Below are 24,447 nucleotides of genomic sequence, written 5' to 3'. Positions count from 1 at the left end.
CGTGCTTATGACAAAGCTCCTAAGTTGTAAAGTTATTTTCATAAGAATTTCTAAGCTAGGGAGCTTTTGATAGCAACAAAAGTCCATTCTAAAAACAAGATTTTTCTAAGCTAATGGACACCATGACATCCACCAAATGTGACTTAACAACTTAATCAAAATTGGCAACCACGCCCATAATAGTTTCGAATGCCGATAGGAGCATGACTTTCACCATGAAATTTAAAACAGGGCTGGCTCTACCTTTAGGCAGTTGAGGCGCCCCCCAAATTTTTTTTTAATATAATAATATATTTTTTTAGCCCCAAAATTTTTTTAATTAAATAATGTTAACATTATTTATTATGCTCTATTCCCATAATTGACTTCCCAACTAACAAATAAATGAAATTATATTTTAAAATATAAAATAAATACAATTTAATTCTTTTTTTTTTCAAGTCTTATTGACTTCCCAACTAACAATTTTGTTATATTTCTAATTATCTATTACTCTCATCTCTCTCTCTTAGTCTCTCTAAAAAAAAAATTTCATCTCTCACACTCTCTCACTCTCATCTCTTAGTCTCTCTATGATTTTTGCTCCGGCTCTCATGTTCATCATCTTCGGACCACCGATTTTCTGTAATTTTCATCAACTCTAATTTTGATTTTGATATTTGTGTATTATTTTTTTATTATTTTCACTCTGAATTTTTTTTTTTTCTATTTTTTCTTAGATTTTGGAAGCTTTGAGGTTAGAGCGTTGTATCCGGCAAGAATCCGATATCTCTGAAGTCTCGCTTGCCTATCGATTTGCAATAATAATAATTAGGTTATATTGTTTCAATTTATTATTTTTATAGATTTATTAAATTTATTTTTATTTGTTTACATAATTTTTCAATTTATAGTTAGTGTTAATTTTAAAATTTAATTATGTCAATAAGAAAATATGAATCCGGATATGAAAAACGAAGAAAAAAAAAAAATAGAAGAATTAGTGTCATCTCAAATCATTCGCTTAGGGCTCCATATTGTGAAGAGTCGGTCCTGATTTAAAATTATACAAACTTTATAAAATATAATATAAAATTATATTAAATTTTGTTCTAACACTTAAATTTTATATTTCCAAATACAGTGCAAAGAAAAAGTGAAACAGAATTCTGTTTTTTCCCAGTTCTCGAACAAAATTTTATTAAAGTAGAGAAGAAGAGACGAGACCAGAAAGACGCAACCAATGAAAAAGGACCAGGTAGAATAAAAAAAAAAACACCATCAATTTTATTAATGCCCCCACTGGAGAGAGCAAACAATTTAATAAGCCAACCTAGAAATACACCCAATCCAATAAAGCTGATATGAACTCAAGTGAGTCGTGACAGAGCCCTTGCATGCCAACAACCAACAACCAAAACCAGAAACAAAGGAAAATCCAAATCCAAACAAATATAACATGTATTTTAACTGTCTCATGAAAACTAATATAGCAGATCTACGCGCACTGGAATCCATGAGGGACCTTATTCCCGCAGTAATTAAGCAGCAGGCTGAGTGAAACAGGAACGTTTAGGTTGATGCCCAATATATTGGCTTTGATGGCAGTGCAGAGGCAAACCGCAGCTTCAACGTCAGCCAGGCCCTGAATGAGGCTGCAGCAGGGGGTCTTTGGTGGGTTGCCAATGACAAGGTGCAGCAAATCATTCAATAGATTGGCACATACCCCCAGCTTAAGGGCATCCCTTGGGCAGCTGGGTTTGTGCTTGGGAGGCTTAGGTGTGGGTTTGGGGCGGGGTTCACAGCACTTTGAGGCTGGTGGGGGTGGGCAGTAAGTGGAGCTCACCAAAGTGAAGAAGAGGAGGTTGAGACACAGGAGAAGAGCGAGTTTTGAAGTTTGAGACTTCGAAGCCATTTCTCAGTTCCCAGTCAAAGCAAAAAACCAAGCTTTGCTTGGTGGCTTGTGGACTCTATTGGTTTGTGTTTGGGGGTAGAGTTTGAACTTCGAAGTTGCAGCGATGAAAATGAAATGGATTTGGGGTTTATATAGATGGGGTTTGTGTTGTAAACTGGCAAAAACAGGAGCCAGAGGGCACATTGGTTTAGAAGAACCCACAGCAGACAGTAAATAGCTGGCACTGCCACTTGGAGAATGATGAATGATCCCTCCAGCGTTTGATTAAGGAGTTTGGAGCTTTCTGAATTGGTTGTCAATTTTGTCTCAGAAAAATATTATAATTTTTCATTGTTCTTAACAATGCTCAATTGCATGTTCTAACTTTCGTGCAAGTAATAAATTAATAGTTGGCGTTAAAACTTGACAGCTCAAGGCTTGAAATCTGCAGGGATCTCTTCTTCAGCTCTATTCTCTGGGAATCTTCGTTTTAATTGGCACGGTACAAATATGGGCGTCCCAGGCCAAAAGGCTTCCTGCTTTCTGAGGGTAGTGGCGGGTGGTCTCAGTGTGCTCAGCCTTACCCCAGTTTTTATGTAGAGAAGTTGTCTCCTTTGACTCTTGACCAAGCAGTTACAAAGGAGCAACTTTACCATAGATTAAGACCCACAATATATGTACAAATATATGTTCTACCAAATGAAGCTAAATTAAAAACAAATTGAAGCTGTCAAACCCTAAATTCCCCCACTTTGAGCATTGATGCATATTAGGTAGGGGTGAGCATAATTCGGTGAAATTCCCCCACTTTGAGCATTGATACATACTAGGTAGGGGTGAGCATAATTGGGTAAAAACCAAATTAACCGAATTAATCGGCCGAAATTGGCCGGTTTGGTTCGGGTAAAAATCCCGGTTCGGTCGATTCGGTTATAATTCTACAAAATTCCGGTTAATTGGTTTTGGTTCGGTTAAGGGTAAAAAAAATTTCGGTTAACCGATTAACCGAATTACTAATTAATTAGATTTTAAATATAATTTATGAATATAAATTTTGCTTATGCAAGTGCATTAAGGGGTTTAATTAAGCTTGTTTGTACTCAGCATTACTATTATTATTATTTTTTGTCATTGTTTTTCTTGTTTTGGATTCTTTGTTCTAGGGTAAAATATTATTTTCATTAATAAAATTAATAAATAAGGTATTTAATTAAGCTGGATTTAGTTTTGAAAAAAAAATTATAATTGTATTCTCCTTCTAGCAATTAATTTTAAATGATTTCGGTTAAAATCGGTTAACCGAATTACCCGAATGGGCAATTCGGTTGGGGTCGGTTCAGTGTCCTTCGTCAATTCGTTCGGTTCGGTTAATGGTATTATTTAACCGAATTTTTTGGTTAATTCGGTTAATTACCCAAATTTAACCGAACCGACCGTTTGCTCACCCCTAATACCAGGCGCTTGGAAGCATTACTTTGGCAGCATTGCAACAATAGTTAGCCTTTTTTTAATAAGGAACGCATCTAACTGTTAATTCATCAGCTAGCTCCGCAATGCCTAGCACAACATTCATGCCAAGAATGTCTAGTTAAAATAAAATTTTGGTCCTATAAAAATTGAAAACAAATCAAAGTTGTCAAACCAAACATCCCTCGTTTAGATTATGCTTTACTTTGGCACTCGGCAGCATTACTTTGGCAACACCAAACAAATAACTTAAATTTTTTCCTTATTTTCTTTTTTCGATAACAGATAGATATAAACATGTTATTTATGGTGTGATTCTTATACTTGGAGTTTCATAAACAAAAGAAGAAAGAAAAATATAAGGGGGCTGACAGCAAGGGCTCGTCGACGAATGCCTTGTTCTTGTCAACGAGTGTCCTCTTCTGGATCATCGATGAATCCCTTGTTCTCATTGACAAGTAGACCCCAAAAGCAACAAAACTCAGAGATCCTAAGATACCAAGAACAGAAAATGAGCTCATCAACGAATGCCCTGTTCTCATCGATGAGTGTCCTTCTCTAGATCGTCAATGAATCCCTTGTTCTCGTTAACAAGTCTTAATGAGCTATGAGCAATTTTTTGAATTTTGAATTTGAACGCTAGGGAGGTTGGATAATTGGAGGGAAACGTCCGAGAGACTATTATATATGTCACTCTAGGCATGTATTGACAGATATTGTGATCATTTAAGAAGTGTATTGTATACTTTGAGATTTCCTTAGTGAAATTTTCGTGTCATTACTTCTGTGGATGTAGGCTTTGCCGAACCTCGTAAATCTTGTTGTTGTTCTTATTATTTATCATTTTGTGGTTGTGATTGATTTTCTTGTTGCATTTTTATTCCGCTGTGCATCCTATTTTTCCTATCCATATCACAACAAATTGGTATCAAAACGTTATGGCATCAAGATCGTCTTCTACAAGATTTGACATCGTCAAATTTGATGGAACCAAGAACTTTGGTTCATGGCAGAGGAGAGTGAAGGACATTCTTGTGCAACAAGGAATGAGAAAGGCATAACTTAGTGATCAACCAGATGGAATGGATGAGATAACATGGGGAGAATTGCAAGTAAAGGCCGCTTCTACAATATGCTTGTGTTTGGCCGATGAAGCACTCTATCAAGTGATGGAGGAGGATTCTCTAGCGGCTATATGGCGAAAGTTAGAGAGTCGGTACATATCCAAATATCTTAATAATAAAATTTCTCTTAAGCAACATTTGTATTGGCTTAAGATGGTTGAAGGATCAAACTTAAATCAACATATTAATGCTTTCAATCAAATTATTAGTTATTTGATGAGAGTTGATGTTAAGTTTGATGAGGATGACAAATCTTCAATGTTGTTAAACTCTTTGCCCTCGACTCATACCTATGAAAATCTTGTGACCACTCTTACGTAGGGAAAAGAAACTCTTGATCTTGAAAAGGTAACAAGTGTTTTGCTAAATTTTCATCAAAGATTAAAAATATGTAATTAAGGAAAAGGACTTGTGGTAAAGGGTAATAATGGGCGAGGCAAAGGAAAATCCAAACATGGATTAAGTCATAAATCCCGCAATCAATCTAAGAAGAAGAAAGAAATTCGGTGTTATAAATGCGGTAAAAAGGGGCATGTGAAACTGGAGTGTTTGGATTGGTAAAAGGAAAATTCTGAAAAACATGAGGGTACTTCAAAATCTGTGAATGTTGTACAGGAAAGAGGTTCAGCGTGTAGTGATGGTGATGTTCTATCAATTTCAGCGGGTTGGATAATCTGACGAACTCTTGGATACTTGACTCAGCATGTTCTTAGCACATGACTTCGAACAATGAGTGGTTCAACACTTACAGGTTAATGAATTCTGGATCAAATCTTATGGGTAATGATGTTTCTCGTAAGATTATTGGCATAGGAAATGTAAATATAAAAATTTTTTATGGTGCTATGAGAACGCAGTGTAATGTAAGACATATACCGGATTTTAGAAAGAGTTTGATATCACTGTTGGTGTATATGTGTGCAATGCCCACCTCCCACGAGTTAATAGGCACACTTACTTGACGTATGGTTTAGATGAGGTCAAAGCGGTAGACCGCAATGGTACTACGAAGAAAAAAGACGTTCCCCTCCGAGACACAAGGGTTTAGGGACAACGCCCCCAGTGGGGGTATAGGGGCAACGCCCCTTGAGACGGTATGGCATATTTAGTGTGAACAGTTAGCACAGTATGTCAAAGACAGCCACTAATGTCAAAGACGACCACTAATGTCAAAGATGGTCACTAATGTCAAAGTCAACCACTAATGTCAAAGATGACGACTAATGTCAAAGTCAGTGACTAATGTCAAATTCGGTCATGGTAGGTGAGCTACCACCACCTACCATGGTAGGTAAGCCACCCATGTGCTTCTTCCACAAACCAAAGGCTATAAATAAGACCCCCCCCCATCGGAGCACTACACACATCTCGACTGCAAGATTGTGTCCCCTTTTTTTTTCTATTTTTTGTCCTTTCGCCATTGAAGCTCATTTAGTGAGTGCATGGTTGGACAAATTGTTACATTCCGACTATTATAATAAAACTTTGTGTTATCTCTTTAATCATTTCTTTAAAGCAAATATCGGTGTTGTTATTCTACATGGTATCAGAGTTGAAGGCTACTAAGAAGAAACAACTATAATTGTTGAGACATTGCAATGGAAGGAACTTCATCTTCCGCTACTGCATCTCCAGCAGCACTTCGGATACGTCCACCAGGATTCACACAAGGAAAGCTAGACGGCACAAACTACACTTTGTGGAATTTCAAGATGAGTGCTATTCTGGATTCATATGAACTACTTGATACAGCTCAAGGTATAGATCCAGAACTAATTGGCATGCCTGATCCCACCAATCCTAAGGTAATGATCCCTCTAGATGTTGCCCTCGTCAAAGCATAGAAAAGGCAGAATGCAAATGCACTTTGTGCTATTGTCACAAGTGTATCCGATTCTGTACTTACATTGATCCACCATACATCCAAGGTTACAGATTCTTAGAATGGTTCCAATAATCAATATGAAACAAGGAACCAAACACACATTCAGAACTTGGAGAATCAACTTGCTACAGAAAAGCTACATGATGGAGAATTGGCAAAAGTATTCATCACCAGAATCAAAAATCTATGTGATCAGATGGAGGCAGTGGGCATAGCAAAGATTAGTGAGGAGTTAGCTCGAAGATGTATTCGAGTACTGCCATCAAAATATGTAGTCTAGTAACTGCTCTTAACACGCAAATTAGAACTCCTGCACTAACCTTTGAGGAATTCTATGCTTAATTGCTAGAGGAGAAGATGAGGCTAAGAACCAGAGAAAATGAAAGCAGCAGCGCTTTCACCGTGCAGATCAAAGGCAAGGACAATAATGTTGAAAAGAAGAAGGGAAAGAACAAGAAGATATTTTCTGGTATGTGCTACTACTACAACGAAAAGGGGCATGCAACCAAGGATTGTAGAAAACGTATCCGCGATGAAAAGAATGACACGTTGAAGCCTACGTGGAATGTCAGACAGGTAGCAAATTGTGCTGAACCAGAATTAGATCTTTTCATGGTTATAGAAGAAATGCGCTCAACTGCTCAAACAGTACCAGGAGATTGCTTATGGGTACTTGACAGTGGAGCTTCCAGACACATGACCAGCAAAAAGGACTAGTATGGTTCCCTTCAGCCTCTACATGAACCTATGAATGTGATTGTCGAAAATAATGCAAAGTGTCCAATAGAGGGCACTGGATCCATTTCCTTAAAAACCACGAATGACAAAGGTAAAACTCTTTCAAATGTCCTTTATTTTCCTCAAATTAAAAGGAATCTTTTAGCTATAGCTACTATCACTGACCGTGACTATGAAATATGATTTATGAAAACAAAAGTTGAGATCATTGATAGCAAGGGCAGCATTGTGGTCGAAGGTATTCGAAAGAATAACCTATATGAGTTTGTGGCACTTGCCGCAACAACTAGAGATACAACAAGCAGACTTTGACATGAAAGGTTTGGACACATCTCCTATGCAGTTTTGAAAGAGATGTAGAAAAAGGAAATGGTGGTTGATTTGCGTGTAGTAGTTGTACTGTAGAGCCTTGTGAAGCTTGCATGTTGGGCAAGCAACATCGTAGGTCATTTCCACAAGAGAGCAATAATAAATCAAAGTTTCCTCTAGAGCTGGTACCTGCAGATCTCTGTGGTAAATTGACTACTCCTGCACTAGAAGGACCTTTCTATTTTATGCTGTTAGTTGACGATTATAGTAGAAAGATGTGGGTGTACTTTCTTTGTGATAAGGCTGAGACTTTTGTAAAATTTAAAGTGTGGCATAAACTTGTTGAAAAATAGACAGGTTTGCAATTAAAGAAACTTCGAATAGATTGAGGAGGCGAATTCACATTAGGTGAGTTCAACAATTATTGCAGTGCATTTGCCATCAAGCACCAACTATCGGCTCCAAAAAATCCACAACAGAATGGCGTTGTGGAATGGCAAAATCGCACCATGATGGAGATGGCTAGAGCAATGATGAAGGTACAAGACCTTCCAAAATTGTTTTGGACAAAATCTATTAATATAGCTGTGTATATCCTCAACCAATGCTTCACTAAACCTTGGGGGGAAAAAAAACTCACGAGGCTTACTCTTGTAAGAAAACCTCCGTTTCTCATCTTAGAACATTTGGCTGCAGATGTTTTGTGCATGTTCTAGATGATAGTCGAAGAAAGTTAGATGACAAGAGTCGCAAGTGCATCTTCTTAGGATACAATATAGAATCGAAGGCATATCATCTGTATGATGTTGAGGCAAAGAAGATCGTCACAAGTCGAGATATGGTATTTGATGAAAGACCACACTCAGTGGGAGATAGATATCGACCTGCTTTATCATCAACCGATAAAGTAACCCTCCATATGCCTCACTCAAAGCATCAAGTTAAGGTGAATGATGAAAAAATTCAAAACTAGCCTATTGTACCAGTAGCACCTATTCAAAAGCCACACCCCAGGTGGGTACAATAGCTCTTTGACGAAGGCAATCCAAAACCTATGAATCAAAGTTCACAACCTGATGGACCTCGAAGGTCGAAGAGAATAGAGGAACAACAACAATCAGTAGAACACTTGGTAAATATGGCCTTAATGGCTGATATAATCAGTACAGTTGAGGAACCAAGTAGCCTAGATGAAGCGTTGGCTGATTTGAAGTGGAGAACAGCTATGGAAGCTGAATATGAAAGTATCATGAAAAATGATACTTGGGAGATTGTGGATCGTCCTCCTCATAGGAAGGTAATCAGCATGAAGTGGATATGGAAGGTAAAATATAGAGCTGATGGTACTTTAGAGAAGTACAAAGCACTCCTTGTTGCACAAGGATTTTCTCAAGTGGAAGGTTTTGATGTTACTGAAACCTTTGCACCAACAGCTTGCATGGAAATAATCTGCCTCGTTTTGGCTACTACTGCACACAGAAGCTGGGTGCTATTTCAAATGGACGTGAAGTCTGCATTCCTCAATGATCATCTTAAAGAGGAGGTTTATGTGATGCAACCGCCTGGATTTAAATTTCCAAATTCATGCAACAAAGTGTGCAAGTTGAAGAAAGCCTTGTATGGGCTGAAACAAGCCCCCAGAGCTTGGTACCATAGAATTGATTCTTTCTTCACCAATTATGAATTTTGTAGAAGTACCTCTAATGCAAATTTATATGTACTGAAGGAGAATGGGATGTATGTAATAATTGTACTATATGTAGATGATCTCATGCTTATAGGTGACCACGAAGATAAGATCAACAACATCCGTGAAGGCCTATGCTCATAATTCGAGATGACGGACTTGGGGCTACTCCACTTCTTCTTAGGCATTGAAGTGTGGCAGCATCCAGGAGAAATCTTTATTTCTCAACAATGATATGCTCAAGAGTTATTGAAGGCATTTAGGATGGCCGAATGTACTCCGGTGGTTACTCCAATGGAAGTAAACATTAAACTCTCCATTGAAGATCCCTCTCCACTTGTTGATACAAAGAGGTATAGAAGTCTAATTGGGAGTTTGGTTTACTTGTGCAACACAAGGCCCGATATCAGTTTTGCAGTTGGTATTCTGAGTAGATTTGCAAATAAGTCACAAGAAATTCACTAGAAGGCTGGAATGAGGATCCTTAAGTATATAAAAGGGACTCCTCATTTTGGCATCTCTTATACATCATGGAACTCCCTAATTGGACATTGTGAGTCCGATTGGGCAGGAGATATTGATTCTAGAAAGTCAGTTTCTGGATATTGTTTTCTCTTTAGGAATGGAATTATCTTGTGGACAAGCAAGAAGTAGTCAATAGTGTCGCTATCATCCACAGAAACCAAGTACAAGTCAGCTTGTCTCACTTCATGTGAAGCTGTCTGGATAAGAAGACTTATTACTGATATTGGGATAACGATAAATGCTGCAACTTTGATTCACTATCACAATCAAAGTTGCATAGCTATCAGTAAGAACCCGATGTTCCATGCAAGAACCAAGCACATTAAGATTATGTATCACTACATACGAGAACTCATTAAGGATGAGGTTGTTGAGATAGAGGATTGCCCAACATAAGATAACCATGCATATATATTCACCAAAGCATTGGGTAGTTCCAACTTCCAGAAGCATTGGGATGCTCTTGGTATTGGTTCAAGAGCATAGGTGGACATTGAGGGGGGGTGTTGGTGTATATGTGTGCAATGCCCACCTCCCACAAGTTAATTGGCACACTGTATGGTCCAAATGAGGTCAAAGCGGTAGACTACAATGGTACTACGAAGATAGAAGACGTTCCCCTCTGAGACACAAGGGTTCGAGGGAGGCATCCCCAGTGGGGGGTATGAGGAGCAACGCCCCCCAAGATAGTATGGCCTATCCAGTGTGAATGATGGGCATGGTATGCCAAAGACAGCCACTAATTTCAAAGACGGCAAATAATGTCAAAATGGCCACTAATGTCAATGACGGCTACTAATGTCAAAATCGCCCACTAATGTCAAAGTCGGCCATGGTAGGTGAGCTACCACCACCTACCATGGTAGGTCAGCCACCCATGTGCTTCTTCCATGAACCAGAGGCTATAAATAAGACCCCTCCCACTGGAGCACTACACACATCTCGACTGCAAGATTGTGTCTTGTTTTTCTATTTTTTGTCCTTTCACCCTTGAAGCTCATTTAGTGAGTGCATGGTTGGACAGATTATTGTAATCCGATTGTGTAATAATTGTGTTATCTCTTCAATTATTTCTTCAAAATAGATCTTGGTGTTGTTATTCTACACTTGGAACTTTTGATTGTGATGGTTTCAAATACAAGTTTGAAGGTGGAGTTATGAAAGTATGGAAAGGAAATCTGACTGTAATGAAAGGGCAGATACTGGATGGGAATATGTACACATTGCAAGGAACTACCATTGTAAGTGGAGCTGCAGCCATAGATGCTGAATCAGATGAGACTATCTTGTGGCATATGCACTTTGGGCATATGGGGGAACACGGAATACAGGAACTACACAAGAGGAAACTTTTGAAGGGCTTGAAATCATATCAGCTGGAATTTTGCAGGATTTGTGTTCTTGGAAAACAGAGCATGGCAAAGTTCATATTAGCTATACACAAGACAAAGGGTATTCTTGATTATGTGCATTTAGATGTTTGGAGCCCAATTAGAGTTGCATCAAAGGGTGAACATGTGTATTATGTGAGTTTTACAAATGATTATTCACGGAAAGTCTGGGTATACTTCATACGGCATAAGTCTAATACGTTTTCCAAGTTCAAGATTTGGAAGGATTAAGAGGAAAACCAGACAGGGAGGGGAATCAAATACTTGAGGTTAGACAATGGGACCGAGTACGCTGATTATTGGTTTATGGAGTCTTGTGTGGAGCAAGGCATCAAGAGACACTTTACAGTTCTCCGGACAACTCAGCAAAATGGTGTGGCAAAACGAATGAAATGGACTCTTTCTGAAAGAGCTCGATGCCTCAGGCTTAATGCAAAGCTACCAAAGAACTTCTGAGCCGAGGTAGTGAGTATGGCTTATTTTTTGATAAACCGATCACCAAGGGCATCACTAGAGGGTAGAGTGGTAGAAGAGGTTTGGATGGGAAATGCAATAGACTACTTTGGATTGAAGGTATTCGGGTGTCCAACCTATGTTCATGTACCATGTGAGAAGATTTCTAAGCTTGACCCAAAGTCTCATTGTTGCATCTTTTTGAGATATGTAAAGGGTGTAAAGGGGTATAAGTTGTGGGACCCAGTGGCAAATAAGGTGGTGATCAGTAGGGATGTAGTCTTTGATGAGAAGGCCATGGTGAAGCATACTCAAGAGTGTGATGAACAGAAACATGAGCCAAAAAGATGGGGCAGTGATGAACATGTTATGTAGGTGGAGTTGGAAGCTCAACGTAATGACAATGATCATGGTCCTATGGTTACAGGGAGTTCTAGCTCGAGAAACCAGCAAGTCGCAATATTCCTATACGAAGATCCAGACACACTATCAAACCTCTACCAAGGTATGGATTTGAAGAGTTAGTATCTTATGCTTTCCTTACTAGATGCAATGATCCAACTATATTTCGAAAGGCAGTGCAAGGCCAAGAGAAAGATAGGTGAGTGGGTGCAATAATTGAGGAGATGGAATCACTACATAAGAACCAAACTTAGGATTTGGTGGAGCTTCTAAATAGGAAGAGACCAATAGGTTGCAAATGGGTATATAGGAAGAAAGAGACAATTTCAAAAAAGGAAGGAGAGAAATTCAAGGTACGGTTGGTGACAAAATATATTCACAAAAGAAATGAATAGATTATGATGAGATCTTTTCTCCAGTGGTCCGACATACTTTTATCAGAATTGTGTTGGGGTTGGTAGCCCATTATGATTTTCATTTGGAACAAATGGATGCGAAGACGGCGTTTCTTCATGGTGACGACTTGAAGGAACAAATCTACATGATATAGCCAAAGGGATTCATTAAACCATGAAAAGCAAATTTAGTTTGCATGTTGAAGAAATCTCTTTATGGACTAAAATTGTCTCCAAGGCAATGATATAAATGGTTTGATTCTTACATGATCAAGATTGGCTACAAAAGGTGTGAGTATAACTCTGCGTATATATCAAGATTGGCTACAAAAGGTGTGAGTATAACTGCTGCGTATATGTGAACAAGCTTGAGGATGGTTCTCTTATTTTCATGTTTTTGTACATCGATGACATTTTGATAGCTACAAAAGATTTACTGAAGTGAATCAATTAAAGGATCTGTTGTATCGGGAATTTGACATGAAGGATCTTGGCTCGGCCAAGAAAATACTTGGGATGGAGATTTGCCTTAACAGAACTACAGGGAGATTATGGCTATTGAAACAAAATGGAATTTCTATATTTCTTGAATTATTTTGTACAGACCAATTTACAATATTTATAATACAATCGGAAGATCTAAATATGGAAATAATCTCCTAAACAAATCTCTTTCAATAATATATAATATATACTTCCCTAAATTACTCCAAGATATTCGAAGATACTCAGGATTTTTACACTCACCCTCAAGTTGGATCATAGATACTGATCATATCCAACTTGCAAATGAAATCATCAAAATTCTGGCAGGCTATCCCTTTAGTAAAGATATTTGTAGTTTGTTCCTTGGTAGGTACGTAAGTCATACAAATGGTTCTTTCTTCAACCTTCTCTTTGATAAAATGTCAATCCACTTCTACATACTTAGTCTTGTCATGTTGAACTCGATTGAAAGAGATACTAATGGTTGCTTTGTTATCACAATAGAGTTTGATAGGGAATTTCACTGGGATTTGTAATTCTTCCAAGAGTTTCCGTAACCACAATCCTTCACATATCCCTTATGCAACTGCCTTGAATTCAGCTTTAGCACTGCTTTGAGCCATTACATTTTATTTTTTGTTCCTCCAAATTACCAAATTTGCCTATACAAAGGCGCAATATCCAGTGGTAGACCTTATATCTTCCACTGATCTTGCCCAATCCACATCTATGAAAATTTCTACTTCTTTGCTTTTACATTTCTTGAAAAACGGTCCTTTACTTAGAGAACCCATGAGGTACCTAAGGATCTTATACGCAGCATTTAGGTGAGTCTTTTTCGGTAAATGCATGTGTTGACTTACCACACTTACCGCAAATGCAATGTCGGGTCTGGTATATGATGGGTAAATTAGTTTACCAACCAATCTCTGATACCTCTCATTTTCAACTGGTATTCCACAATCTTCGACCCTTTTTACTGCTTCAATCGGGGTTTCACTAGGTTTGCATCCAAGCATGCCAATTTCAATTAGGAGATCAAGGATATACTTTCGCTGAGAGACATTGATACCCTTTTTTTATCTAACAACTTCCATTCCCAAGAAGTACCGCATTTGTCCCAAGTCTTTAACTTCAAACTCAGCATCTTGACTTTCTTTAATCTTTCCATCTCCACTATATCATCTCCAGTTAGGATTATATCACCAACATATACTATCAGAATTTTTTTCTCACCACTTTCAAATTGTTAGAAGAATATAGGGTGATCTGATTGCCCTTGTTGATATCCTTGATTCTTTATCACTTTCGCAAATCTGTCGAATCATGCTCTAGGAGATTGCTTGAGTCCATACAAGGACTTCTTGAGTTTACATACTCTGTTTTCTTCACCTTTCATACTGAAACTTGGTGGTTTCATCATGTAGACTTCTTCTTCTAACTAGCCATTTAGAAATGCATTCTTAATGTCGAGTTGTTTTAGTGGCCAATCTAAGTTAGCTACCAAGGACAGGAAGACCTGAACTGTATTCAATTTTTCCACTGGTGCAAATGTCTCTGTGTAGTCAATGTCATAGGTCTATGTAAACCCTTTTGCAACGAGTCTGGCTTTATATCGTTCAATTGTCCCATCAGCTCTACTTCACAATGAAGACCCATTTACAACCAACTAGCTTCTTCCCTCTCGATAAATTCATAACGTCCCAAGTTCCATTATTTTCCAGAGCCCATATTTCCTCCATGAGAGCTTCCCTCCATTAAGGAATCTCCAAGGCTTCCTAGATATTCTTTGGAATTTTTATCCTATCAAGGTTAGAAGTAAAAGTACAATATTATGTAGACAGGATTTTATAAGACATGTATTTTGACCAGGGATATTAAGTACATGGCCTAGTTTTTTTTTCTCTAACTGCAATGGGTAAATTGATGTCATTAGGTACAGGCTTATCAGAAGGGAGCTCATAACCATCTATTACCTGATCGGGATTGGGTGTGGACTCATAGTTGCTCAGAGCTATCACCGGTTCCAACTCTTTTGGTGCCTCAGGTATGATATTCTCCCTATTCTTTGTGTTTGGCTTTCGTGAGTAAACAAGTATTTCTATGTTGTTTTGTTTTTCTGCATCTCCCCCCTGAGGTTAAGTGATCTTTCGTACAGCACAGGTTAGGAAATAATCGGGAAATGATACAATGGTAGACTTAGTGCATGGCACAAATTTATCAACAGAGAAATCAAAGAATCGATCTTCACTCCATTTCTCCCCCTAAAGAGAGGGCTTTGGGAAGTAAGAAGTGGTTTCAAAGAACGTGACATCAAGGCTAACAAACAATTTATTTTGTGACAGGATCATAACATTTGTAGCCTTTCTGAGTAGGAGAGTAACCAATAAAAATACACTTAATGGCACAAGGTTCCAATTTATCCCGATTGTAAGCATGAACATGAACAAATGCAGTACATCCAAAGATTTTGAGAGAGAGATTGGAGTGGAGCCGAGTGTTGGGAAACCATACCTAGAGTTTTTGGAGAGGAGTGGCAAAAGAAAGAACTTAACTAGGCATTCGATTAATGAGATGTGTAGCTGTCAAAATGGCATCGCCCCAAAATATTTTTTTTCAAATTTGTAGTGAACATCAATGCCCAAGCTACTTCAAGAATATGCCTCTTTTTAAGTTCAACAACCCCATTTTGTTGAAGGGTATCCACACAGGAACATTGATGAACAATTCCATTTTCTTGGAGATAATGTCCCAAGATATCATTAAAATATTTTGTACCATTATCAGTACGTAAAATTTGAATGTGAGTTTGGAATTGTGTTTAAATCATGGAGTGAAAACTAGCGAAAATACAACGGAATTTAGTTGTATCTTTCAACAAGTAAACCCAACAAATATGAGTATGATCATCAATAAAAGTAACAAAACATCTCGTGTGAGTGCAACTAAGAGAGCGTGAGGGCCCACAAAAATCACTGTGAATCATAGTAAAGGGTTTAGATGGTTTGTATGTGGATTTTGGAAAGGAATTAAGCTGGTGTTTTGCAAGTTCACAAATCTCACACTGAAATTCAAAATACGTTTTATATGAAAAAATGAAAGAAAATAAATGTCTTGGATATTGAAAATTTGGATGACCCATCCTAGAATGCCATAACAAAATTTCATTATCCCTAGAAGTAGATGCAGAATCGCAAATAGAAATTTTATGTTGTTCACTCACATTTGCCTCCTCAAAGTAGTAGAGTCCCTCACACTCCTTAGCACTGCCAATCATCTTCCCCAATGATAGGTTTAAAAAAAAACAATGAGAGAGAAGAAATTTAGTAGAACAATTGGAATTCTTAGTCAACTGGCTAATGGATAGTAAGTTGCAGGATAAATTAGGAACATGAAGAACAGACTCTAGCGTGATGGATTTAGAGAGTCAAATATTCCCTTTGCCTACAACATACGAGAGTGATCTATCTACAATTTTAACTTTCAAATTTCCAGTACCTGGTGAATATGATGAGAAGAGATGATAGGCATCGGTCATGTGATCAGACGCACCAGAATCAATAATCCAAAGAGTTTTGGATTTAAAGGTTATATTCAAAGGCTTGTAAAAAATTATCTCTTTGGGCTAAAGAACCTAAAGAAATATTTCTAAATTTGAGATAACCTTTTTATCTTGTGTGTAAAGGCAATCCACAATTGGCTCACTCAAATCACAGTCAATGTGTTGTAGATAAGGACGCAAGACCTAGTGCCTATCTTGCCTTTAGATATCCAGAATGAAGGACCTGCAATCGCCTCTCTCTTTGTTCACCCAAGAAACTATAGCACCAAGGAAGGAATCGCGGTCAAACTTGACCTGATTTTTCAAATCCGAGTCCATGGCGATGGTGTCAAGGCCCCAGGATGAGTGAAAGGGATGGACATCCACCATCCATTCATGTGGCGACCGTGATTTTGGGTGTTCATGTAGAGTTTTAGCTCCTTCTTCCTCTATTCGATCTCATCAGAAACTACGTGAATATGTTCTTCATCAGTAACCTCCACATGATCTGGTTCCATGGTTTGTGGAGAATGTAACAACGAGCGACTCGAGCAAGCGAGTGATGTGTGAATAGCTAATTGGAAAACATGCGAGGGCATGGTGACACCATGAGGCGAGAGTTGTCACAGACTCACAAGACTCCGCAAGCAAGTGATGGGCGGTAGTAGGCGACAGTGACAAAAAATGAATGTATGAAACCCTAACTCAAGAGGTCTTCCCTCTAATGTAGAGACGGGGTGAGTCGCTGACTGAAACTCTATTGGAGGACCTCGTGAAACTCTATTGGAGGACCTCGTGAGATTCAGATACTTTGGCCAGCAGTTCCCGCCTAGCTAGGTTTAATCTCCTAGCTCTGATACCATGAAAATAGAATGGAATTTCTGTATTTCTTGAATTATTTTGTACAGAACAATTTACAATATTTATAATACAATCGGAAGATCTAAATATGGAAATAATCTCCTACACAAATCTCTTACAATAATATACAATATATAATGCCCTAAATTACTCCAAGATTTTCAAAGACACTCGGTATTTCTACAGCTATCTTGGGGCGGTTAAGTGCATAAGGTGTTGGAGAGGTTTAGCATGACTGATACAAAACCGATATATACACCTTTAGTGAATCATTTTAAGTTGTCTACTACAAATTGCCCAAGTACAAATGAGGAAATCTGGGACAAGTCAAAGGTCCCCTATGCTAGTGATGTAAGGATTTTAATGTATGCAATGTTATGTACGAGGCCAAATTTGGCTCATGCTATAAGCGTGGTAAGTAAGTTTCTCTCTAATCTAGGAAGGAAGCTAGATACTCAGATACTTACAGAGTACATTGGGACATGGCATCATGTTCGGCAAGAAACAGGGTTGTCCTTTAGTTATAGGATTTGTAGATGTTGATTATGCTGGAGATATGGATGACAAAAGGTCTACAATGAGATATGTAATTACCCTTATAGGAGGACCGGTATGTTGGAGATCCATGATACAGTCTCTAGTAGCATTGTCCACGACTAAGGCAAAATATATGCCAGTTGCCGAAGCTACAAAGGAAGCCTTATGGCTTACTGATTTAGTCAAAGAGCTGGGGTTATAGAAAGATGGAGTGGTGCTACATTGTGATGGTCAGAGTGTCATTTACTTGGCTAAGAATTAGATATACCATGCTAGAACCAAGCACATTGATGTGAGGTTCCATAGGTTTAGGGAATTGATTGCTTCGGGTGAGCTTGAGTTGGAGAAAGCTCATACGTTTGAAAATGCAGCGGATATTCTGACGAAATCAATAACTTCTAAGATGTTCAAGCATTGCTTGGACTCACTTCATGTCTCTAATTGATAGAAGGGAGACAAACCCAACCGAGCGTTTCAAGTTCAAAGTGGAGCAATAAGATGTTTTTCGGGGTCTCCTAAGGGGCATATAATCGCCTAGATGGAGATTGTTGTTTATGTTGTGGCTCTTATACTTGGAGTTTCATAAACAAAGGAAAGAAGAAGAATATAAAGGGGCTGCATAGCAGGGGCTCATCGACGAATGCCTTTGTTCTCGTTGACAAGTCTTTCTGGGTTACGAGCAATTTTTTGAATTTTGAATTTGAACGCTAGGGTGATTGGGTGATTGGAGGGAAACCTCCAAGAGATTGTTATATATGTCATTATGGGCGTGTATTGATAGAGAGTGTGATCATTTGAGAAGTGTATTTTGCACTTTAAGATTTCCTTAATAAAATTCTTGTGTCATTGCTTTCGTGGATGTAGATTTTGCCGAACCACGTAAATCTTGTTGTTGTTCTTGTTATTTATCATTTTTTGGTTGTGATTGATTTTCTTGCTGCATTTTTATTCCGCTGTGCATCCTATTTATCCTATGCATATCACAACAAAACATTAACTATAGAATAGCTCTAGAACACCTAGAGTCATAACCCTGTTGAATTATGGCTCATTTCTAAAAGCTCTCCATTGTTGAACTTGAGATTGCCATGGAAGTCTTCAATGGTGGGCTAGTTTTCAATGGTAGGTGATGAGTTGTTGTAATAATTTTATTTTCTAACCTATATAAACCCATCACTTCCATTTGTAAATCCATTCCCAAATTTGTTTACTTCTCTCTTAGGCACATTCTCTCTTCTCTCTCTCATTTTGTAATATTTCTGCAATAGAGGAATATTAGTGATAGTATCTGAGGATGTAGGCACAATTAGCCGAACCTCGTTAAATTCTGGTATTCTTCCTTTCATCTATTCAGTAGTTAGCTATTGTCAGGTATAGTTGTAGTAATATATTATGCTAATTACATGTCTAAGGAAAATTCTGTCTAGGAAAGTGGGACTTAAGAGGTCCATTGTGACCCACCACTTCCCTGGGAATTTACTTGGTATAATTTTGCATAATCATTCACTCTCTATTCACCTAGGCAATAGTAAACTATAGTGAAACTAGGTGGAATAATCCTGAGTTTCACAACAACTGGTATCAGAGCCAAGGCTATTCTTAGTATGCTCTACGGTTGTAGCTTAGTCTGATCTTCCACATTAGAAAAGTTTTCCTTGGGCTATTGGCATTCCGCATCAGCATCTATTGAATATAATTTATGGCAGAGATGGCAGATAGCACAAAAGCATCCACATCAAACTCGTCTATTTTAGCAAGAACTACTGTGACAAATGCCAGATTTGTAGTGGAGAATTTTGACAGCACCGATCATTTTGGTATGTGGCAAAGTGAAGTTCTAGACGCTCTCTTTCAACAAGGTCTAGACATTGCCAATGAAGAAGGGAAACTAGAAGATATTGAGAAGAAAGAATAGGGAACCATAAATCGGTTAGCATGTGGTACAATACGATCGTGTCTTTCAAGAAAGCAGAAGTATGCATTCTGTAAGGAAACTTCTGGAAATAAGTTTTGGAAAGCACTAGAGGAAAAATTTTTGAAGAAAAGCTCTCTGAACAAACTCCATATGAAGAAGAGACTATTTTGCTTCACTTATGTCCTAGGTACCACTATGAATGATCATATCACCAACATTAATAGGTTGGTTACTAATCTAGTTAATCTGGATAAGACTATTAAAGATGAAGACCTGGCTTTGATGTTGTTGGGATCCCTTCCTGAGGAGTTTGAATTTCTTGAAACTACTCTACTCCATGGAAAGGATAAAGTTTCTCTTAGCGAGGTTTGTGCTGCTTTGTACAACTATGAATTGAGGAAGAAGGACAAGCTTGAAAGCACAAGTGGAGCCAACGAGGCTCTAGTAGTTTGAGGTCATTCATAAATCAAAAATACAAGAAAGAAAGAGAGATCCAAGTCAAGGTCCAGACCAAACAAAGATGAATATGCCTTTTTTCGGGAAAAAGAGCACTGGAAGAAAGACTGTCTGAAGCTAAAGAATAAAGGCAAGCCTAATAAAGGAAAGGTCATCTCAAATGTGGCTGAGTATGAAGATGAAAGCTCAGACCTTTCACTTGTTGCTATGCCATCAACTAGTTCTTTGAGTATATGGCTACTAGATTCTAGGTGTAGCCATCATATGTGTCCCAATCGAGATTGGTTCTTTGATTTTAAAGAACTAGAAGGTGGAGTTGTCTACAAAGCAAATGATATTTACCACACATGGGATTGGTTTAGTCCGCTTAAGGAATCAAGATGGAACAATCAAAATATTTATGGACATTAGATATGTACTAAGTTTGATGAAGAATCTTATTTCTGTAGGAACCCTAGAATCAAAGGGATTCAAAGTAATGATAGAAAACGGAGTCATGAAGATCATCTCCGGTGCACTCATGGTAATCAAGGGAATTTGGAAGAACAAACAACTTGTATCACTATCAAGGTCGTACAGTTATTGGGACAGCAGCAACAGTTTCTACTGATGATAAGGAAATAGAAGCAACCAGGTTATGGCATATACGCTTGGGGCATACAGGTGAAAAATCCTTGAGACTTCTTACAAATCAAGGATTATTAAAGAGAGCAAAGACCTGCAAGCTAGATTTTTTTTAACATTGCATCAAAGGGAAGCAAACAAGAGTGAAATTTGGTATTGCAATCCATGATACCAAGGGTATTTTGGATTATATTCACTCTGATGTGTGGGGACCTTTCAAGACAACTTCACTGGGAGGAAAACACTACTATGTGACCTTTGCTAATGATTTTTCTCAAAGAGTGTGGGTGCATAATATGAAAACTAAGGATGAAGTGTTAGGAGTCTTCCTCAAATGGAAAAATATGGTGGAAACTCAAACAAGCAGAAGGATTAAGCGCCTCAGTATAGATAATGGTGGAGAATATAGAAGTGATCCATTTCTTAAATTCTGCAAAGAAGAAGTTATTAAACGACACTTCATAGTGAGAAGTACACCAGAATAGAATGGAGTGGCAGAACATATGAATCGAACATTCTTGGAGAAGGTTCGGTGTATGTTGTCCAATGCTGGGTTGGGTAGAGAATTTTGGGCTGAGGCTGTAACGTATGCCTACCACCTCATCAACCGCCTACCATCTATTGCTATTTGTGGTAAAACACCAATGGAGAAATCGTTTGGAAAGCCTACTACAGATTATGATTCCTTACATGTATTCGATTCCACTGCCTACTATCATGTCAAGGAATCAAAGCTAGATTTGAGGGCTAAGAAAGCAATCTTTATGGGAATCACCTCTGGAGTAAAGGGATATCGCCTTTGGTGTCTAGAAACAAAGAAGATAATCTTCAGCAAGGATGTTACCTTTAATGAATCTACTTTTTTTAAAAAGGTGACAACAGAAAGTGTTGAGCAAACAAATTGTGCTCCAAAACAAGTGGAGTTTGATAGAAGAATTGTTTTTTCAGAAAATGAAGACTCTCCTATGGTAGAAGAAGAGTAGCCTAAAGAAGAGGTTTCGACCCAAGAATCTCCACAGCAACATGAATATATTGCATTAAGTAAGCTAAAGAGAAAAATTAGAAAGTCTGCTCGCTTTGTTGACATGGTAGCTTATGCATCTCCAATTGCAAACGATGATACTCCTATCACTTACAATGGAGCAATCCAAAGTTCTAAAAAAGAAAAGTGGAGGGGATCCATGAATGAAGAAATGCAGTCCCTTCATAAGAATCGAACATGGAAGCTTGTTAGTCTTCCGAAGGGAAAGAAGGCAATTGGGTGCAAATGAGTATATACAAAGAAAGATGGATTTCCTAACAAGAATAGTGTTTCCCTACAAAGCAAGGTTAGTGGCTAAAGGTTGTGCACAAACAGAGGGAATTGATTACAATGAGGTATTTTCTCTAGTAGTAAAGCATTCCTCCATTAGAATCTTATTGGCTTTGGTAGCAAAATTGGATATGGAACCAATTCAATTGGATGTAAAAACTGCATTTTGACATGGAGAAATCTACATGACTCGGTTAGGAGGTTTCAAAATTACTGGAAAAGAAAATATGGTGTGCAAACTTGAAAAATCGTTGTATGGATTAAAGCAATCCCCAAGGCAGTGGTACAAACGATTTGACAAGTTTATGATGGGGCAAAAGTACAGAAGACACAAATATGATCACTGTGTAAATTTTCACAAGTTACAAGATAGACATTACATATATCTTCTTTACGTTGATTATATATTGATAGCCTCCAAGAGTCGGGCAGAAATTAACAAACTGAAGGCTCGTTTGAATAGGGAATTTGAGATGAAGGATCTAGGCGAAGTAAAGAAGATTCTCGATATGGAGATAAGTAAAGATAGGAAATTGAGGAGGCTTTGTTTGACTCAAAAACAATATTTGAGGAAAGTACTGAATTGTTTTGGTATGAATGAGAAGTCAAAACTTGTTAGTACTCCGCTTGCTCCTCATTTCAAGCTGAATGCATCTATGTCTCTAAAAATTGAAGCAGAACGAGAATACATGTCAAAAGTACCGTATTGAAGTATTGTTGGTAGCTTGATGTATGTCATGATGCGTACAAGGCCCGATATTTCACAAGCCATTAGAGTTATGAGAAGGTATGTGCAGGATCCTAGAAAGGAACATTGGCAAGCTGTGAAATTGATTTTACAATACATTTTGTATATGATAGATGTTGGACTAATATTTGAGCAGGATAAGCAAGATGGTCATAGTATTATTGGATACTGTGATTCTGGCTACGTTGGTGATTTGGATAAGTGTCGGTTAACTATTGGCTATGTATTTACTCCTGCGAAAGCGCCGGTTAGTTGGAGGTCTACCTTACAGTCAACAGTTGTTTTGTCCACTACAGAGGCAAAGTATATAGCAGTCACAGAGGCTGTGAAGGAGGCAATTTGGCTTCAAGGATTGATGAAAGAATTGGGAATTGAATAGAAACACATCAAGGTGCATTGTGATAGCCAAAGTGCTATCCATCTTGCAAAGAACCAAGTCTACCATTCAAGGACAAAGCACATCGACGTTCAATATCACTTTGTTCAAGAAATTCTAGAAGAAGGTGGAGTAGTAATCCAGAAGATTCGAACCACTGAGAATCCTGCTGATATGATGACAAAAGTGGTGACTATTATCAAGTTTCAACATTGTTTGAACTTGATCAACATTGTTGAAAATTGAAAGATTAGTGCTACAAACGCGTTTGAAAACACTATGGAATCCATGAGAGATTTTAAGAGATGGAATTTCGCCAAGGTGGAGATTTGTTGAATTATGGCTCATTTCTAGAAGCTCACCATTGTTGAACTTGAGATTGTCATGGGAGTCTTCAATGGTGTGCTAGTTTTCAATGGTAGGTGATGAGTTGTTGTAATAGTGTTATTTTCTAACCTATATAAACTCATCACTTCCATTGTAAATTCATTCCCAAATTTGTCTACTTCTCTCTTAGGCACATTCTCTCTTCTCTCTCTCTCTCATTTTGTAATATTTCTACAATAGAGTTTAGTTGATAGTGTCTGAGGACGTAGGCACAATTAGCCGAATCTCGTTAAATTCTGGTGTTCTTCCTTTCATCTATTCAGTAGTTAACTATTGTCGGGTATAGTTGTAGTAATATATTGTGCTAATTACATGTCTAAGGAAAATTTTGTTTAGGAAAATGGGACTTAAGCAGTCCATTATGACCCCCCCACTTTCCTGAGAATTTATCTTGTGTAATTTTGCACAATCATACTTTCTTTCATTCAATAGTAAACTGTGGTAAAATTAGGTGAAATAATACTAAGTTTCACCACAAACCCTATCATGAATGTCTACTTGAATGAAAGTATGATCTACAAAAAATCAAACTTAAAACATTTGAATAAAGGGCACACCCAGAACCTGCCCGGACTACCCACAAAGGGTATAAATAATTGAACCATTATATATGAACTTCAAAAAAAATTTGGCTGGAAGTTACAGACAAGGTGAGGTCACCCTATGCTGTAGGACACTCCCATCTCTGGTGTCACAGTAGCTTCAAACTTGAGAGGAAAGTCGGATTTGGGTGCTGACCATTAACCCAAAATAGGCAAGGAAATGTTGAAAACGGACTGCATACCAAGCCAGCGCGTCACATGGCCAAGAGGCCATCTGGGTGAACCGGATGAACACCATGTGATGCGCGACTTCAATTCCTCGTGAACTATTCTTCAATCTCTTTTTTTTATTTTCTTTCTTTTTGAATTGGCAGAGGGATTCTAAACTTGAACAGCTGGAGGAACCAAGTTGC

The 24,447-nt window shown here is 38.0% G+C and overlaps 1 protein-coding gene across 1 annotated transcript; it reads right to left on the bottom strand.

The window, feature by feature from the left end:
- Nucleotides 1-1,248: 1,248 nt before the first annotated feature.
- Nucleotides 1,249-2,048, bottom strand: LOC131164176 (14 kDa proline-rich protein DC2.15-like). Its single transcript, XM_058121171.1, has one exon. The coding sequence runs from the start codon at nucleotides 1,892-1,894 to the stop codon at nucleotides 1,478-1,480; it is 417 nt and encodes a 138-aa protein (XP_057977154.1). The 5' UTR covers nucleotides 1,895-2,048; the 3' UTR covers nucleotides 1,249-1,477.
- Nucleotides 2,049-24,447: the final 22,399 nt, after the last annotated feature.

Source organism: Malania oleifera, chromosome 9, assembly GCF_029873635.1.
Source record: "Malania oleifera isolate guangnan ecotype guangnan chromosome 9, ASM2987363v1, whole genome shotgun sequence".
NCBI lineage: Eukaryota > Viridiplantae > Streptophyta > Magnoliopsida > Santalales > Ximeniaceae > Malania > Malania oleifera.
This window is presented reverse-complemented; position numbering and strand designations above follow the sequence as displayed.

What these genes read in the sequence shown, in the direction of transcription:
- LOC131164176 (XM_058121171.1), bottom strand. Translation starts at nt 1,894, where the DNA reads ATGGCTTCGAAGTCTCAAACTTCAAAACTCGCTCTTCTCCTGTGTCTC.